Source organism: Mastigoproctus giganteus, chromosome 6 (genome assembly GCF_048544385.1).
Source record: "Mastigoproctus giganteus isolate SK-2022 chromosome 6, ASM4854438v1, whole genome shotgun sequence".
Lineage (NCBI taxonomy): Eukaryota > Metazoa > Arthropoda > Arachnida > Uropygi > Thelyphonidae > Mastigoproctus > Mastigoproctus giganteus.
The window spans coordinates 58,547,690-58,568,874 of NC_143580.1; the positions used below are offsets into that span (position 1 = coordinate 58,547,690).

The 21,185-nt window shown below is 36.1% G+C and overlaps 1 protein-coding gene across 2 annotated transcripts in view; it reads right to left on the reverse strand.

The window, feature by feature from the left end:
* LOC150084321 (uncharacterized) overlaps positions 1 to 21,185 on the reverse strand; it is a 118,781-nt gene that overhangs the window by 29,502 nt on the left and 68,094 nt on the right. For both annotated transcript variants that reach the window (XM_090375168.1, XM_090375169.1), the window contains exon 5: positions 20,184 to 20,402. In XM_090375168.1, coding sequence (XP_090231294.1) covers positions 20,184 to 20,402 — 219 coding nt within the window. The remainder of the gene's footprint in view (positions 1 to 20,183; positions 20,403 to 21,185) is intronic.

Here is a 21,185-nt window from a genome sequence, read left to right on the forward strand (position 1 = left end):
CAGTTTTTGGTTTACTGTACTTTTCTGTTGGTCCAATTCATTTATAAACCTGTAGTAAACTTGATTTTATTGCATTTGCAATAATACCGGTAGCTGGAATTCTGTGGGTTTTTAGATTATTATGGTGAAATGTGCGTCCCCTTCACTGAAACCTTCAGTCATAAAAAAAAAAAAAAATTTCAGAATCTTCTCTTCATTCCTATTTTTTAAGCTTGTTATTCCATATCTCACTTGTGCATGTCATGTTCGTTGTTACTGTTTGCTTATTTATTTTATTTATTATTTTTTTTTACTGTTTTAAATTTTACAATCCTAAAAAAAAAAAAAATTTATTAAATTTTTTTTTACTTAAGTCCGAAATTACGTAACTTGGGTTTACATAAGTCGGGGACTTACTGTATTTTCAATCTTTCAAAAAACTTAGTTCTGTCTTATATCTTGCAAAAAGAATTCTACTAACCCTATATGCTTATCTTTGATGACACTCAGATCTCTAGACAAGATCACATATCTCTATTAAAGATTGCCCGGACTTCTAATTTCTTTTGGCAAAAAAAAAAAAAAAAGGGTAAATTGCAGCAATTATCAATCCATTTTAGGATGGAAGACTCCCGAACAATTCATTTTGAGGAAAATGGACCATAATCTGCCATGCTGGTCCAGTGCAGGTTGGCAGTACAACTGCCCTCCCGCTCCTGACTACTCGGCAATGGAGGCCTCAAGCACATCACAAATACTGCATTAGCATAAGTAGTAAGTAGGGGCATATGATGCAAGAAAGAAAGCTTAAATGGAATCAGTCAAAAAAAAAAAAAAAAAAAAAAATTCCCATTTCACCTATCCATTCACTCCAAATGCTTTTCTAGTTCTGCCTTGAACTTATTTAAGTTTTCTACCTCTTCTATGACAGATGAAAGTTAGTTTCATCTATGAACCACCCGGTAGCTAAAGGCAAATTTCCACACTTCTATTCTATAATTGTCTTTCCTCAATTTGAATTTATGTCCCCTCAGGTGAGTAATCAGAGCAAGAGGAGAGTGCAGGATGCAAAACTGCAAACCTAATCCCATCAGCATAGAACTTGCTTAAACCCTTCAAATCCCTATACACCTCAATTAGAACAATTTGCAGAACTTAAGTCTTTCTTGGCAAAAGCAACCCTTTGTTCCACTCGCCAATCTTGACGACCTTCTCTGTACTCGTTCCAGCATCTCTACATCCAAAATGAGGCCACCAGACCTGTATACAGTACTCAAGGGTGGCCTGACCATTGCCTGATACAAGGGGACAATCACCTCCTTATCCCTGCTAGAAAAATTCCTGTATATCATTGACAAGACACAATGAGTGTAGACAGCTCTTGCAGCCTGTCTGCACAGCTCAAAAAGCTTCAGATCTGACTGCACAATTAACCCCCAGGTCCTTTACATTTTCTACTACCCTGAGTGTAGTACCACACAGTTGGTACATTACTCTGGGATTACTGCTACCTATATGCAGTACTTTACATTTGTCAATGTTAAACTTCAGTTGCCACCTCTCAAACCCATCTGCTCAACATTTTTAGATCCTACTGCAGTAGTATACTATCATTACTGTCAATTACAAGCCTGCTACCCTTCATATTGTCTGAAAACATAGACACCCCTGATATACCTTCATCATTATCATTGATAAATACAAAAAACAACACTGAACCCAAGAGTGAACTCTGGGGGACTCCACTAATAACATTAGTCCATAAAGAGCAGTGTACACGAATTACCACTCTCTGTCTTCTCCTACTCAACCATCCTTTTATCTATTGTAGAAACTTGGCCTTAATGCCATACTGCTCCAATTTGTACAGTAGTCTTCCATGTGCAACAGTATAAAAATATTTCCTAAAATCCAAGTATATGATATCAAAATTATTTTTTGCATCCAGTTCCATTGTGACCACATCATAGTATCCAATCAAATTTGTCAGACAAGTATATCTTAATACTTCAGACACAACAAATACAAGTCTTCTCTAGATGATCCTGCAGTGTTTCTTTAACCAATGACTCCATTATTTTCCCTGGAACGGAAGTTAAACTAACTGTTCTGTAATTACTCGAGTCACCCTTTGATCCCCCTTAAGTAAAGAAGTCTTTGCTATTTTTCTTTGCATCCTTTGCCAGAGATTTCTCGTAATCTGCCTTTGCTTGCCTAACCTTTGTGACTTGATTACAGACTAGCTTATATCTACCAGTCTTCTGTACATCTGATAATTTATATGCATCCCATGCATTTTTCTTCTCTGCCACGAATCTCATTAGCTTCTGACATCCATATAGGCCTAAACCTTGAACAATATTTCTTAGTTGGGACAAAAAACCTAGTAGCTTCCAAGATAACTTCCTCGAATGTTTCCCCTTTTGAATTTGAAGTTGGTAACATCATCAGTTGATCTCATTGTATAGAATTTAAAAACTGTCCGAGACCACTGTAGTCACCTTTATGAAAGCAAAAACTCTTCCCTTTAACCCTGATGGCAGTTACACCTTTAAGTAAATCCCACATCAGCACACTGTAATCACTGCCAACCAATGGTTCCTTCATCTGCAGATTCTTAATGCATGAAGAATGATGGCTGATAATCAGATCAAGTGTATTACTCCCTCTAGTTGCCTCTCAAACATGCTGCTATAGAAAACAATCATCAAGTAAATTCACAAAAGCCTTGCTAGTGTGCACATGACCAAACCACTAGTTCCAGTGAATATCTGGGAATTCAAAATCCCCCATTATAAGACAATCTGATTTACTGGCCCACTATTTCTCTGTATAGTTGTTCATTGTATTCATCAAAGTCATAGGCCAATAACACACTCTTACTCTCAATTTTGGTTTCCCAGTGCTTATGTCACACCAAACTGACTGAACATTGCACTGTCCACCCATGTCAGCTGGATGCATTTTAGGATTAGAATTAGCAGAGGCATTTGATGCAAGAAAGCAAGCTTATGCAGTATCAGCCAAAAAAAAAAAAAAAAAACCACTTCCACTTCACCCCTCTGTTCTTCGAAATACCTGTCCAGCTGAGCCTTAAACTTATTTAGGCTATCAACTTCCACGACAAGGGATGGAAGTCTATTCCACCAACCAACCACCCGTTGGCTAAAGACAAATTTCCGCACGTCTATCCTACATCTGTCTTTCCTCAATTTGAATTTATGCCCTCTCAGGTGATTATTCTGAGCAAGAGAAAGAATCCCAGCAGCATTGAGCATGCTCAAACCATTCAAGGCTTTATACACCTCTATCAGATCACCTCGCTGGTGCCTAGTCCCCAGACACTGTAATTTGCAAAATTTAAGCCTTTCTTCATAAGAGCACCCCTTTGTTCCATTCACTAATCTTGTTGCCCTTCTCTGTACTCGTTCCAGCAGCTCTACATGCTTCTCGAAATGAGGCCTCCAGACCTGTATACAGTACTCTAGGTGTGGCCTGACCATTGCCTTATACAAGGGAATAATCACGTCCTTATCCCTGCTAGAAAAATTCCTATATATCATTGACAATACACCATGAGCTACTCTTGCAGCCCATCTGCACTGCTCAGAGAACTTCATATCTGCCTGCACAACCACCCCTAGGTCCCTTTCATTCTCTACCACTGTCAGTGTAGTACCACAGAGTTGATACGTTGCTCTGGGGTTGCTGTTTCCTATGTGTAGTACTTTACATTTGTCAATGTTAAACTTCATTTGCCACCTCTCAGCCCATCTGCTCAACCTTTCCAGATCCTGTTGCAGCAGCATAGTGTCAGTAGTGTCCTTGACAACCCTGCCTACCTTTGTATCGTCTGCAAACTTCGACATTAAGCTTGATATACCATCATCAATATCATTTATAAATACAGAAAACAACAATGGACCCAATACTGAGCCCCGAGGGACTCCACTAATAACATTAGTCCACGACGAGCAGTGTCCATTGATTACCACTCTCTGTCTTCTCCCCCTCAGCCACTCCTTTATCCACAGCAGCAATTTGCCTCCAATGTCATACTGCTCCAATTTGTGCAGCAGTCTTCCATGTGCAACAGTACCAAAAGCCTTTCTAAGATCCAAGTATATAATATCAAAGTTATTCCCTGCATCCAGTTCCTTTGTGACTGCATCATAGTATCCAATCAAATTGGTCAGGCAAGACTTCCCCTTAACAAAACCATGCTGTGTCCGAGCTATAACTGAAGTCTTGTCTAAATGATCCTGCAGTGCTTCTTTAACTAGTGCCTCCATTAATTTTCCTGGAACAGAAGTTAAACTCACAGGTCTATAATTACTTGTGTCAGCCTTTGATCCTCCTTTGTGAATTGGGGTCACATTTGCACATCTCCAGTCTGTGGGTACCTCCCCTGAGTCCAAGGAAGCTCTCATAATTATGGCTAAGGGTTTGCTTACTTCCTCTGCTGCCTCCTTTAATATAACTGGATAGATCCCATCCACCCTGGGTGCCTTTCTTGTGTTTATCTTCAACAATTTCTCCTCCACTTTACTCTCAGTTATTACAAGATTCTCTAGCTTACTGCTAGAGTTGAATACACCTCTGGCATTCCCCTCGCTAAATAACTCCTCATGTGTGAATGTCGATGCAAAATATTCATTTAGTTTGTTAGCTATCTGAGCAGGATCATCAATAGTTGACCCATCAATATCAAGTGGACCAATCTGATTCATCCCCTTCCTTCTAGAGTTTACATAAGTAAAGAACTCTGCTGTTTTTCTTTGCATCCCTTGCCAAAGATTTCTCGTAATCTGCCTTCGCCTGCCTAACCTCCTTTGTAACTTGATTACAGATCAACTTGTATCTATCATAGGCTTCTGTGTCATGTGTTAATTTGTATGTATCCCATGCATGTTTCTTCTCTGCCATATGCCTCATTAGTTCATCTGACAACCATTTAGGCCTAAACCTTGAAGAATATTTCTTAGTTGGTATGTAAAGCCTAGTAGCTTCCAAGATAAGTTCTTTGAATGCTTCCCATTTTGCATTTGCTGTTGGTAACATCATCAGTTGGTCCCACTGTATAGAATTTAAATACTGTCTCAGTCCATCGTAGTCACCTTTACGAAAGCAATAACCCTTCCCTTTACCCCTAATGGTAGTTACCTCTTTGAGTAAATCCCACTTCAGCACACTGTGATCACTGCCACCTAGTGGTTCATTTATCTGCAGATTCTTAATGCATGAAGAATCACTGCTGATAATCAAATCAAGAGTATTCCTCCCTCTAGTTGCCTCCCGAACATGCTGATGTAGAAAACAATCATCCAATAAATCCACAAAAGCCTTGCTAGTGTGTGAGTGACCAGCCCCCAAATTCCAGTCAATATCTGGGAAATTAAAATCTCCTATTATAAGACTCTCTGATTTACTGGCCCACTATTTCCCTGTACAGTTTCTTATTATAGTCATCAGAGTCATTAGGCCTATAGCACACTCCTACTCTCAATTTTGATCTCCCAATGCTTATGTTACACCAAACTTACTGGACACTGTACTGTCCAGCGATGTCCACTGGCTTCACTTCCTTGGATTTTATGTATTTCTTAACTAATAGCATAACCCCTCCTCCCTTCCTATCCAGTCTATGCTTTCTGTAGACGTTGTACTACCCAAATTCCAGTTCTGCATTCCTTATATCTGTGTGACACCACGTCTTGATATCCCAACAATATCTGCCTTTGATGTTTTGAGCAATACCTCAAATTCATTAAATTTATTTACTAAACTCCTAGCATTGGTGTACACGCAAGTATACATGCACCTATTCCTATTCTTAGCTACCCTAACACAACCCATGTGTTTACTTGTACCGAAATGACTCCCAGCAGTCTCGGAAATATCCTGCATCTTGTTTTTCAAGCTTCTGCTCATTCCAGTAGAAGCAGTGCAAGAATCTTTCACCTCTGCCTGTGGCTACTGTTAATCTATTCGTCTTTGTCTCCCCCCAAGCTAACAGTTTTCCGACCCACCTAACACTGCCTCGATAGCATCAGCAAATATTCTTGCACCCTTTCTATTTAAGTGTATCCCATCCCTGTAGAAGCAATCTCTCCTGTTAACTCCTGTTAACACTTCTTTAGATTTTATGTGTTTATTAACTAACAGCATTGCTTCTCTTCCATTTCTATCCTTTTTGTATACATTGTACTCTCAAAATTCCAATTCTGCATTCCTTATCTCTTTGTGACACCAGGTCTCTGATATACCAACGATACCTGTCTTCGATGTCTTCACCAGCACTTCAAATTCACCAAATTTATTTATTATACTCCTATCACTAGTGTAAATGCAAGTATACATGCACCTATTCTTACTTTTAGTTATCCTAACACAGTCCACGTATTTACTTGTTCCATGATAACTCCCAGCAATTCTGGAAATCCCCAGCTCCTTGTTTTCCAGGCTGCTCATTCCAATAGCAGCAGTGCAAGAATCACTTTCACCGATGCCTGCAGTTTGGTTTGGTTTTTTTTTTTTTAGGAGCATTAGCAACTAAGGCCACATTGCTCCAGGATATGCGGTGGTCATTCCCTGACCTTTCCGCATCCTCTGTATTTGGTGGTAACGGGCTTGAACCCCGGTCTAATCAAGAAGCGTGTGCTACGCACTGCTGCTCTTTCCCACCTGGCCACGGAGGGGCCACCGATGCCTGCGGCTACTGTTAATCCCCCAAGCTAGCAGTTTTCTGACCCACTTAACACTGTCTCGACAGCATCATTAAATATTCCTGTATCCTTTCTATGTAAGAGTATCCTATCCCTTCAGATAGGATAAATCTCTCCTGTTAACAAACACAGACCAGGCTGAGAAAAATTCTACCCGATGTGCCTTGCACAATTTCTCCTAGTCCATATTGATTGACAAGGCTCTCATCATATACTCCCTCCTATAATGTCTGTGCAGAATTGCAGACACTTTCAATTTAACCCTAACTTGTGACTTTTCAACATTGACCTGTACTTGCTAAGTAAGTCAGAACAGACTTCCATCTGTCGTTGTGGAAGTTTATAGCTTAAATAAATTTAAGGCTGGACTAGACAAACATTTTGAGTGACCGGATGGATGAAATGGGGTTTTTTTTTTTTTGGTTGATGCTGTATAAGCTTGCTTTCTTGCATCATATGCCTCAACTAATGCTAAGTCTGCAGATCTCTACTCTTAATGTCATTAGTGCCAACATGTACAACAATATCACCCTTTCTCCTCTTAAAAGATATCTGCTCTACAACATCATCTACTTTTGCTCCTGGCAGACATACCCTGGTCCTGTTCTACCTATCCTTGTTGCACAATATATTTCCCGTCTCCCTGACAACAGAGTCACCGACAATAACTAGCTCTTGTGTGACCACACATTCTGCTCTGAAGGTTGCTGCTGTGTTACCTGATGCACAAGAGTGAGCTCTGCCATTGAGTAGTATAGCTGAGAGCTTAATGGGTCTCCTATTTTAATTCCTTCAAGGGCATTTACCCTACTCTTCAAACTCTCATAGAAGCCCATCAGAATGCTGAGCTAGCTCCTAATTTCTTGACTCTCTGCATCTAGCACACACAAAGACATCCTTCTTGGCAAGATCATATCCTGTTCCAGAAAGTTCCGCAAACATTTCACAAGTTGCACATTTTTTAAGGCTGTGATGCATTGGAGAATCACCCCCTTCGGTTCTTTCCCAAGCCACAGCACTCCTGCTATTTTGTACTTGTTGCTTTGCTGCTCTAGTCTGGGGCATGATTTCTGTTTAAATACGATTTAATTAATTAATAGATTATACCATACTACACTTGACTATACAATACTATACTATGCTAATGCAGTGATACGTATTATGCTATCTAGTTTTATGTTATACTTTACGCTGTCAAGTTCGAGACATACGCTATGAAGTTATCCTATACCGTAACGATCACAATGTTAAATTAGTTTTATCCTTAGGTAAATGCAAGATATATATGCCCAAAAAGTGGTTAAAACCTTCAAACTACTTATTTATTACAATTAAAATCCTACTATTCTTCTGTGCTACGATATTCGCACTCGAAACTTCAATGCAATAGCGGTATAAGCAGAGAGTTGTAACTTACAAAAATCACTAGCTAAATTTAAAAAATAAGCTAATGAATGATACTAAGCCTATTTAATCTATTTGTAAAACACAAATTAATATGTTAATTAATCAAAAATATATAATAAAATGTGTAAAAAACTTATCGTTTGCAGGAGCTCAAGAAGTATACGTCTTCCCACATAATCTCGTTCCCCCGAGCATTGCTTCCTCTGCATTTAAAAAAAAATGGGGGTTTTCTTTTGTTCTTGGTGTTACTTCTGAACAACCACTCACTGTACAATTCTCAAATTCAACCTGCTATGGAATATTGCTCCCATAACTGGAGTGGTGCACCCAAAACCTCTCTCAGGCTTCTAGTCATCCATTCAAAATAGGGCAATCATGTTAATTAATGATTCACCTCTTACAAAGTCTCTCCACTCTCTGTCTCACAAACATTTCATCTGTGCTGCATGCCTTTTCTATAAATACTTCCATGGGCACTGTTCTTCTTAATTGGCATCTACAATTCCTCCTCTCTTCCAAACCAGTCTGAATACACAGAACCAACCTTTCTTCTTCTTCCTCATTTATCCCTTCAACTTCTGTTTTCTAAGACAGCCTTCCTTCACATGTATTTCTGGAAAATTACAATCTACAGAAATTCAAGTCTAATATCAACAGGTATCTTCTGTGTTCTCAACCTATACACGTTACTATTGGTTCTAATGCCTTTTGTGTTTGGGGTTTCCATAAAAAAAAAAAAAAAAAAAAAAAACATCAGCAATCATATGTTAATCTCAGTACCTTGATAATTTTGCAAATATTATAAGGCCACTATAGTAGAGAAATGAAGATAAACAAAGCTGTAAGAAGCAGGTGCATTTACAACTGATATTTCATGATGAAATGAGTTCAGCAAATATTCTTAATAATGTCCTTTTTGGTAACACCATGGGACAGGACATGATGGTGAGTGATATATTTAAATTTCTTCAGCTGGAATACTGTACATAAGTGGGAAGCACCTGGCTATTCCCAAGCCAAACACACACACACTAAGTCAAGCACATATACTTGGACAACAAAAAAATCTTTAAAAAGTACTACCCCCAAAGTTTCTGGAAAACCACAAAAGAGTATGGAAATGCACAGGAGCATTTTTCAATGTACAAAAAGGTGCTGCATTACCATGGGTTGCACAAATAAACTTGACATCATTAAAGTTAATGCACAAATAGAAGCAAAGGTGCCATTGCTCAGAAGTGACCTTGGAAGGAGTGGATAGGATTCTGTCATGTGTATTGTCAAAACCCAGGAAATCTTTTGAAAACGACTGCACACTGTTTCAACTATGAAACATGGTGGTAATCAGATGGCACGAGTCTGATTGTCAAAACCCAGGAAATCTTTTGAAAATGACTGCACACTGTTTCAACTATGAAACATGGTGGTAATCGGATGGCACGAGTCTGATTTTTGTGGTATGGTGTTGGACTGATGCTTCTGTGAATAGCAGTACCCTGTAGGAGGAACAATACTGTGACATCTTCAATAATGCTCTTCTAACAATGAGCAAATTTTATGGTTCAGAACATCACGGTTTTCAACAGAACAATGCAACACTGATGAAATGATCTATTCAGAACTGGGCTCAAATCCCAGATTTAATAGTTTGTCCATTGATGCAAAACATTAAATGCTCTTCTGCTGGAAGAATGGAGAAATATATCAACCTATGTTATAAGCTGGTGAAATGTTTCACAAACCATGCATTATATTATAGACTGAAATAGGCCCTAGATCATATTAAAATGTCTCTAAACCACTGTTTGGAGATAATACTTTACAACACCTTTTATTTTTCCACCAGTTCTTTTTGTTGTCTCAGTGTTGTTTCTTAATGTCCTTTTGGTAACAATGTAGAGATCATGTATTTTCTACTACATAACTTATATTAGAGGAAACAAGTTTTGGTGAGTAAATAGAATTACAGAGTATTCAGAAAGTCTGATTACATACGTAATGGTAAAAATTAATTTGCAATAAATGCTGATGTTATTTACATATGTTTATCTGCTGTGCCACATATGCAACCTTCTAATGGCAATTCTTTTTTTTTTTTGGCCTATTTATACTATGGAGGAAAGGACAGTGCAAGATCTGGTAGGGCAGTTCATTAATGCCAAGAGGTCTTCATTTCCATTAAGGACAGATCATTTTAGGAAGACCATCAATGCTAACACAACGGTGTGCTAGGAAAGTGTATCTGTGGATCATTCAGTGAAAAAATAATGTCAGAAATGGTTAGAGAAATATGGTATCTTCACATCCATTAGTGATCACAACACCAAATGAAAGAAAATGTGGTTTCACAATATGAAACCATGCTGCCCTTCATTTGGAAATAAATTTAAGTAATGCAGAAATGAAAAAACAATATGAAGCCCACAAATGCTTATTGGGAATTTTTCTAACAATTCCTGCAAGTGAAAAATGTTCTCTAATGGGAATGCAACCTACCATAGTACAACAATGAGAAAAATGTATTTCTGGAACAAAGAGAACTTTCACTTCAAGGAACTGTAATAACAAGACCTACCAAACATTATGATATGGACTGCATTGTCTGCCATGCACTTGTTCAGTCCATATTTTGGAGGTCCCAGCAATCAAACATCAACCTCAGCATTTTAAAGAAATAGTGTTTGTTTTGTTATTTGGTTTTTAGGAGCATTAGCAACTAAGGCCATATTGCTCCGGAGATATGCGGCGGTCATTCCCTGACCTTTCTGCATCCTCCGTATTTGGTGGTCAATGGCTCAAACCCCGGTCTAATAAAGAAGCATGTGCTACGCACTGCCGCTCCTGCCTACGGAGGTGCCAAGAAATAGTGTACACTTCAGGTGTAGCATTTAGTGCTATTCAGTCAAGAGTCATTGCAATAAGAAAAGCCCTGTTCTTGCTATCAATGTAAGGGATTTCCCGAACAAAGTGTTCTGAGACTTACAATAAGAGTTATAAATTTAAATTATCATTACCATTATATATTTAATACCGGAATGGCCAAATGATATAAGGAAACAGACTTTATCTACAGTTGCCGAATAAAAAAAATAAACAATCCTAATCATTCATACATTTACTATCATCAGAAAATGACTACCCAATTCCTCCTTGAACTGTAGCAAAATGTCCACCTTAGCCACTGTGCTTAGGAGGGTGATAACTTATTCCACTGATTTACTCTCCAATAAAAAGCTGCCTGATGTCAAATTTCATGAGACTCATCGCCTGTTGCTCCATTAGAGTTTATATTTGTGCCTCCCTAGCTCTCGTCTCTCCTTCATTCATTTCACTCAGTCTCTTTGGGGCTTATATGCCCTGCAAGTTAAGATGTTTAGCTGACAAGCTTTGCAATCTACACCTTCTTAAGCTATTCCTCATAAGGCTCTCCTTGGAAATTTAGATGCTCTTCTTTGGACCCTCTCTAGAAGCAACCTCCAGACCTGTACACAACACACAGTATTTCAAGTGCATTCCCACCACTGTCTTTTATAGAGGAATAATGACATCGTTCTTTCTCTTGCACAAGTTTGATAAATCACTAACAAGATACCATGTGCCTTCCTTGCTATCTATTTTACATTGGTTGGTAAAGGTAAACTTCTATATTTTGAATCTTTGTATCAGACTGTATCATAATCCCTAACTCTTTTTTGTTCTGAACTTTTTTTTTAATCTCTTGCAGATTAGTCCAGAGCAGCTACAGAATGGGACAAAAGTACAAAACGATGAATGTCATTACTTTGCTGGAAGGCAATATCATAGCATTCAGCTTCTGGGATTCAAAAATAATAATAACAATGTTAGATTATCTCCCAAAGGGACAAACAATAAAGAGACAATATTATGCTAACTTAATAACTAAAGTACAAGATGCAATAATGTCATAGAGACAAAGAAATCTGACTAAAGGTGTTTTGTTTCACCAAGACAATGCACCTGTTTACACATCAGCTGCTGCCATAGGTGAATTCATCAGGCTGGCTATGAATTGTTTCTTCACCTACCATGCTCCAGATATCATGCTCCTGATTTCTACCTATTCTTGAAAGTAAAAATCAACTTATCTGAAAGGAAATTTGGGTCAGATGAAATGATAGCAGCCACACTCCTCTTTTCAGGCCTTTCAAAATTGGGATCACGAATCTAAGGCATTGCTTGGAAAAGCATGCCAAGTTACAAGAAGACAATCAAAAAATAGCATACATTTAATATCAGATAACTCCTTCTATGCTAAGCTAGAAACTAATTAAGTAACCTTCATATTGTTGTACATGTAAGACTCATAAGAGATATGAGGCAATGTTCAAGGCTGTGAATTATGACTAAATTAAAAGTGATTGGAATTTTGCCTAGGCATAACAGGAGGGGGGTACATGATAAGAGCCTAATCAATCAGAGACTTTTATAGGGATGGGATACACTTAAATAGAAGGGATGCAAAAATATTTGCTAAAGGTAAATGAAGAAGTGTTAGGTGGTTTGGAAAACTGCTAGTTTGGGAGATACACAGACTAATAGTTTAACTGCAGCCATAAGCAGAAGCAAAACTGGTTTTTTTTTTTTTTTTTTTTAATGAAAACCCCAACACGAAAGGTTTCAAAACCTATAGTACTTAGTACCGTGCATGGGTTGAAGGAGAAGTATGAGGGGAGGGGGATGCCGGAAACTTTGCTCTAGAGACTAAACATGGGTTTCACCACTTCAAGCCTCCAATAAGCAAAGTGGTGGTATTTCACCGGTTGATGAAAGTCATCTACCACCTGTTTTTTGCAATGCTTCTACTAATAACAGAGAAGGAAACTGCTTAGGATGATTATAAATTATCATGGGACACAGAATCCTAATATAAGTATAAATTAGTCTGCAATCAAATTACTAAGAATGGTAGGAATGCTAAGGCAAATTATGAGGCCTTTCACTATGAATACAAAGTAAAGTAACAGGGAATTCTTTGCTTCTTTCTTTCTTCTTTGCTTCTTTGCTTCTAAAGTAAAGAACAAGGAAGTCTTTCCGTCTTGTTAAAACTAGACGGAAAGGCATGAACTATGTTGGTTCATCAGATGTAAATGACAATAACTGGTCATCCTGTAAGGCTACTGGCATAAAAAGATAAAATTTTGCATCTAAATTCACACAGTAAGACTTTCAGAAAGGGGATACCAGAAATATACCCGATTCTGAGAGTTAAATGATTTCATGATAGTTATGTTAGTTATATTAAAAGAAGCTGCAAAAAAGCAAACCTTTAGCTATAATAATGAGGGCATCCTTGGATTCAGAGGCTGTCCCAACAGATTGGAGGTGTGCAAATGTTTTCTATTTACAAAGAGGGGTAAAAGGACAAAGTGAGCAAGTTTGACTTCTATACCAAGGAGAATAATGGAATCAGTAGTAGAAGTAATGCAAGATCATCTTGACAGGAATACAGAAGTTATAAGGCAATCACAGCATGCATCAGTTAAGGGAGATCTTTTCTGACCAATAATTACCTACTATGAGGTAGTCAAAGGAATCGATGCAAAAAATACCATGACATAATATATTTTGATTTCAGTAAAGCTTTTATATTGTTCCACATGAATGGTTGCTATATAACAATCATTCAGGGCTAATGTTATGAGTGTGGCAACCAGGGTTCATTGTTGGGCCCTCTTACTGTTTTTCATATTTATTAACAATATTGATGTACGTATTTAAAGTTTAATGTCTAAGTTTGTTCATTCTACAAAAGTGGGCAGGGTGGTTAATGAGAGTAATCAGGGACTGCTACTTCAACAAGATCTGGATAAACTAGACAAATAACATTTAATACTGATAACTGAAAGGTATGGCATTCGGGTAACAGTAATCCCAGAATAATCTTTCCATTTTGGTAATACCAAAACTCAAAGTAGTTGGGAATGAAAGCAACCAAGGGGTAATTGTCAGTTAGCCATGAAGTTCTCTGGGTTGCTAGGACATCTCAATGGCAGAAACTTATCCAGCTCAGAAAGAGGGGATTATTCCATTGTATAAGAATGTCAGGCTGCATCCTGAACACTGCATTCAGGTTTAGAAACCTCCTGTCAGGAAGGACACTGATTTGTTAGTAAGAGAGCAGAGGCACAAAAGGATACTCTTACCAAGAAAGATCTGAGTTCTGTAAATTGTAGTGTGGAATAGAGAAGACTGTGAAGGGATCTCATTTCAGTGTTTCAGGCATCTGGATTTAGTAGTTTACTCAACAAACAGGTTAAGTAAACTAAAAGCTGATGGCATCTTTACTCTTTCTCAGATAACATAAGAGGATGTAAATTTAAATAGGAAAAGGATCAGTGGAGGATAGATGTGCAGAAATCTGCCTTCAGCAGATTGCCTCCCAGAGAGTAGTTGTTATTGGAACAAACTTATGCCTAGTGTTGTGGAAGTATATGATTGAGATCATCCTGTGTTGCAACACATCCAAATCAATGAATTCAAATCTAAATAGTAAAACCATGCAGTCTTTTCAAATTCATTGCAGTACTACTTATTGTAAAAAAATTTATTATTTTACTATTAATAGATTTATTTTCAACTTGTTTTTTTTTATGCTCCTTTTTAATTTTTGCTATTTTCTGGTATAATATTCCTTTCCAGATTTTAAACATTGATAAACACACATATGAAGCACAGAATTATGGATAAAGAAAATCTGGCTGTATTTATTTTATATTACAATATTATACAAGAGCAGGCATACCAAAAAAGTTACATAAGCAGGTGCACTGTTGCATTATCTGAAACAGTATTTTTTGATAAAAAAAAGCAAGTAACAGTTTAAAGTGGTGCACTTTATAATTCTATCATTTATTCTGACACTATATTGGATAATCGTATAACAAGAACAAATATCTTTAATAGCAGCAGTCTTGTTATCCTGGGGTGGAGCCTTGCCAACTACCTCACTTCTACAACAAGTATGTATTCAAGAGAAACTGAAACCAAAATTCTATGCGGAAAAAATTTACAAGCATGCATGCAGCACATTTTGACCACTAACAAGTATTCTTTACCAGTTTTTTTTACAGCTGTACTTTCCAAATTAAAAAATAGCCATGGTCTGTAACGTTTACTATCTGAAAACTATGAGCCCAGTTTTAATCCTTACCTGATGGAATTACTAAAAAAAAAAAAAAAAAAAAAAAAGTCGTTTGCATTTTTTTTTCTTGTCTACTCAGAGTTTTCAAAAGATAGCATTACACTATTTGTCACTGGGGACTCATTAATTGTATTTTGTATTTATAAAAGAGGTGTCGTGTATTTTCAATGTTAATTTATCATTAGTATATGCTATTCTTGATGTTCATATTTTTTTCAGATGTCACATCATCAGTTGTGTTAATAATCCTGATTCTTTCTGTTACATCTATAGGAATTTTCCATCACAAAATCAGAGAAACAATCACTGACATTTACAGGAAAATGTGTACCACGCTTACTTTAGTGTTAGAATTGGTGACCATAATGAATAGTGGGCCTCACATTGTTTGCCATCCACATGGTTAAAATATGAGATAACTGGTTAATGGAATAAGAAAATCCGATCATTTTCTGTATCTATAGTGTGCCACTAATCTAGTGACCACATGTTGGATTGCTATCTTTGTATATGTAGTATTACAGAATACAACACAAAGAACACAGATGCAATACAACATTAATTTCTGCTGTCATCTGTTAATCCTGCTCCCATCCCCCATAGCAAAGTTTTAATAATTAATTAAAGTGAACTTTGACACTCCCAGCATATTCATTTTCCAAAATAAACACAGTGAATTTGAGAAGGTACTGGCAAAACTGAATCAACATCAAAGTGCCACAAGCTGAACTGAATGATTTAGTATAGAACTTAGTACAGGCAACCTCCATATAACATGGTACTTCCACAACATGGTTTTGCTCTAACACGATTAATAAATTGTAGTAATCCTCACACAACACAGTATCACTTTAATGTGGTTAGAGAATAATGGCAAACCTCGCATAACACAGTATTTTTGAGCTTTTGTGCAGGGAAAACCCTGTTATTATATTTTAGAATGTAATTTTTCAACATTTCCATTCTTTTTTGTGAATCCCCGCTGTTGACTCACTAGTTGTTATGCAAAAAAAAAAAAAAAAAAATTATTGGGAAATCCCTGTGTTAGGTTCGGTGCTATTGAACTACTATGCATTTACTGTGAAGGGAATTTATCACTCACCAATGTAACACTTCATTTATTTATTTTGGTAGGACAAATAGATTTATTTATAAACTTGTTTGAGACCATAAAAAAACTGTGGCTTTGAAGCATTCAGTTCATGACCTAAAGTTTTTGTAATGTTCATTTCAGTTCATGGCTTTTGGTTTTTATTTGCTCTTTTATAAATTTTTCCAGGTATGTATTATTAAAATTTGTTCTTAAGAACTGCACTGGAATAATTTCTTTGCTGTGAATTAAATTCCAAACCTAAATTATGCCTAAGGAAAGTAAAAAAGCTCTGCTCAAAAGAAACTATTTCTCTAGAATCAAAGATACAAATTTTGTAGCGTCTTAAAAACAGGAAAAAGGGTATCATATGTTCCATAAACTTTAAATTTAAATGAAGCAATCAATTCAGAGGATGGCAGTACAGATGAAAATTCTGAAGTTCCAAATTTTACACTAAAAAGCATACGGGAGGGCATAAACTTAGACGAGCAATTAGAATCTTATTTTTTGAATGCAGATCCTTTGACTGAAAGGAGCACAAAGTTCAAAAGGGAGCTTCAAAAATGCTTAGCTCCATACCATGAAATTTACAAAGATCTATCAAGCAAAAGCAAACAAACCCAGATATATGATTTTTTAAAGAGAGCAGAAGATACATGAAATTTAAATGCTGCAGAAGTAAGTTCAGAAGGTGAAGATATTCTGCAACAAAGAAAACATTCTCATTTGATTGTGCTTAGCAGTGATGAGGAGGAAGAAAATTAAATGAACGTACATTATCTGACATATATGTATCACAGTTTGTAAGACAATAAAAATTAAGTTTCCGATAGTTATAAAAACAAAATGGTGTATTTTTGTTAGCTTCTGGAATGTAATCCCCTTTTTGTACTGGTTCTTAGTCCCGTATAACAAGGTTTCGTACTATACGAGATTTTAAAGGAACCTAACTATCATGTTATATGAGGGTTACCTGTATTATAATGGCTAAAGATGCAAGAAAGCAGACTTTTCCTGCATCTGCCAAAAAAAAAAAAAAAAAAAGAAGAAATATTCTATCATTCATACTTTCCCCATTGCCAAAAAGTGGCTATCCAATTCTGCTTTGAACTTTGCCAAACTATCTGCCTTGCTCACTGCAGCAGGCAATTTAGCCAATGATCTACAACTGCCAAAGGTGAACGCCATGAGATCCAACTTTCTGTTGCTCCACAAAATTTTGTATTTGGATCCCTAATTCTTCTCTCTTTTCTACCAGTGAAAATATACTTCCCTTGTTCATTTTATTGATTTCCTTCGGGGCTTTATATACTTCTGTTAGGTGCCCTCAAGATGTCTAGTTGCCAAGCTTTGCAGTCTGCACCTTCTGAGCCATTCTTCATAATGGCATTGATTAGCACCCCTTACCAATCTGGTTTCCCTTCTTTGAACCCTTTACAAAAGCTCTATATCTTTCTTCAAGAGTAACCACTAGACCTTAACCCACATGCTAAATGTGGTTTCACCATCAACTTGTATAAGAGGACGATGACATCCTTTTCCTACTTGCAAAAGTTCTACATGTCACAGGACATGTGCCTTCCTAGTTGCCTGTTGACAACATGTGAAAAATGTCATGTGCGACTGAATCGTAACTCCCCAGGTCTTTTCTTTTTTGTCCTGAACCACTTTTAATTCTCCCCTCCCACCCCATACTTCTTGGACAAAACAGTTGAGTTACACAAAATTCCTTTACTTTCTAAGTGAATGGGGCAGCAGGGCTTAAGTTGATCACAGGATTAGAAACACTACCAAAAAGTGCTACCTCACACCAGAAAGCAGATGTCATCAACAATCCAGTGATGATCTCTGGAAATAAAGTGCTTGTGCACCAGTACACCTGAAACTGGGAATAATGAAAGTTTTTAAGTCAACAGAGAAAAGAAAAAAAAAAAAAAAAAAACTGTTTTCACATCAAATACCCATGTACATCACCATTTGTTCTTCATAGCCTGTAGTAAAAACTGTCTGCTGAATGTTCAAAAAATTTATTCTGCTATAAGTTATATTTTTTATTTTGTACATTTTGTTCTATGACAGCAAAATCTATTACAGATTTGGAATTGGCACCTAAAATTTGCTCACTTATGAACACAAAAAAAAAAAAAAAAAAAAAGAGAATATTTTTTTAAATAATGTATGCCAGTGCAATCAATAACATGAATTTTAATGATATTAAAATTCACATCATTGTTTAATATGATGCATGCACATCCAAAAACCAGCAACCAGAGGAGGTGGTGATTCCAGTTTTTGGAGAATAAACGGAACCAAGAATGAATTATCAAAGTAAATTTCTAATTTTGAGCATAGGTTAATAATAATGGAGAAGACCTCAACAGCTGAGCAAGTCACTTTTCTCCAGTTCTCTATGTATGTGATTATTTTATTCTTTTATTTTTTTCTTTTACCTTCTTGGGCTGTTGGTCAAAATCTAAAAATGAAAAACCATGAAGTGACCAAAAAGAGTATCCACAAAACTGTTTTAGTAATGTTTCATTTAAGGAATAAATAAAATAACAAAGAAAAAATAAACAAACAAACAAACAGAAGCATAAATAATACTGCACTGAATATTGTATCAACAGCACAAGATGATATCTTCCACATATATATAGAAATAAAAGTATATGCTTTCGAGTTTTCTATTTTTTTTTTTTTTTTTTTTTGAGAAATTGAATGTGACGTACTATACTGTACACATAAACACATAATTGTACTTGGTGGTCTTTAGAAAACGTGATTAATAGGGAAGGCAGCCTTTGATTATTGACAGGAGAAGGCAGTGTTTTGTCTCATATTTCATACTGACTCTACCAGCAACTCAAAATATTTCTGGGATGGCAACAAAAGCTTACCATAGTTTCTAGCTAAGTGTCAAGTGCAAAAATGCATATATTTAAGTCCATTGTGGTTCAACCCCACATGACTGCTAAATATGGTTGATTCTATTCATTTTCAAAATGATTAGTTGTAAATGCCTCTAGCCACAGTAGACATGCCAGAGTATAAGGATGACATTTTTATTTATTCAGTTTTTCAAATCTTTATTTCTTTCTAATTTGAAAGATATTTCTAATTTTTCTAAAAAAAATTTAATTTTTTTCTAATTCCTTATAATTTCTAATTCCTGAGTTGTATGATTAGCTACCTGAACAATCGCAGTAAACTTTGTTCCAGGTTTGTACAGTAAAATTTGCTACTTTTGCCTTATTAACTAAGTATTATATAGCTCTTTAATATATTCATAGCAAAAGCTCTATGGCTTTAGAAATAAATCTGGTAAACTATGGACTTTTTTTTATCATAAGATTGCAAACAATATTATAAATATTGTTTGCAATTCAGACCACGTGGTATATGTTCACATTATTTATTGTTCATAAATAATAACATTTACTATCAGTTTAAAGTCTGCTGATTATCAAAACCAAAATGCATTGTGGGGAAGCAACCTGCCAGGTGAGAGTTTTTTTGGAAGTGATATATTATTTAAGTTTAAATTTAATCATATTTGAAAAATGAATTCATCGACTAATGACACTATGCAGAGAAGAAGTTTTAAGTTTCACACCAAATAAATAGTACTTTTCAGTTATGGGAGGGGGAAAAAAAAGTCCAGTTTTTGGACATTACACTATAGTTAAATGATAGATTCCACAGAATATTGCTGCAGGATATATATATATATATATATATATGATTCAATTTTCAAACTTCTTAAACAATGTAACATAAAATACTGAAATTAAAAAATATATAGTTAAATAATGCATACTTCTTTTCTCTACCCACATTTCAAACTCCTTAATTTCATCTCCATCATCACTATTGCTCTTTTCAGAATGACTTTCACTGCTTTCTGCACTGTCATAAACTTTCTTGATTTTTTTTTGATGTCTTTTGCTTTCCTTTTCTCTTTTACGTTTTTTCTTATCCCTCTTATGCCTCTTATGTTTAGATTTCTTTGACTTTCTATGCTTATGTTTTTGTTCATCTAGAAAGACATGGAAATAGCATTTAATATAATAAACATTGTATAAATAGCAAAAATAATTTATTAGTTATAGAATACACACATTTCTGTTAAACTGGAGATTTCTATAGAAAAGACAAATAGCCTTTTTGTGGCACTAATCTGGCATTTAGTGGGACTAACAGTGAGTTGCCTTGGTGTTGCAATACAAATAAATAGTACTTCTCCTATGAAGCACAAAGCGATGCAAACATCAGGATATCCAAACACACTAAATGAAAGCTACAGCCTTGAAGTTTTTGGTGGCAGCTATCACATGTCAATATGACTAATAGTCATTCAACATAAACAGCAACAAAAATTAATGTTATACCACTTCAACATATGTGTTAGAAGGTAAGTAGCAACATAATGTATACCATAACACACATAACATGTGTTAGTATTAGTACTAGAATAAAGAAAAGATTTTTAAAATTTATTTAGGTTTTTTTTATATGGCTGAAGATTTCAGTGAAGAGGACACACATTTCACAATAATAAACGTAAAATCCCACAGAATTCCAGCTATCGGCATAATTGCAAATGCAATACGATTGAGTTTACTACCCATTTATAATGAATTGCAGTAACAGAAAAGCCCAATAACCCAGAATGTGCAAATTGTTTTTATTGTTTTTTGGTAGTGACCTCCAGAAAGGTGTTTTAGTAAAATGTGAGCTTGCTTGGGGTGATAATAGTGAGTTTTCACCTTAACCCTATGAAATTCTTTACATAAAATTTCATTTTGACCGTTATCAAGGT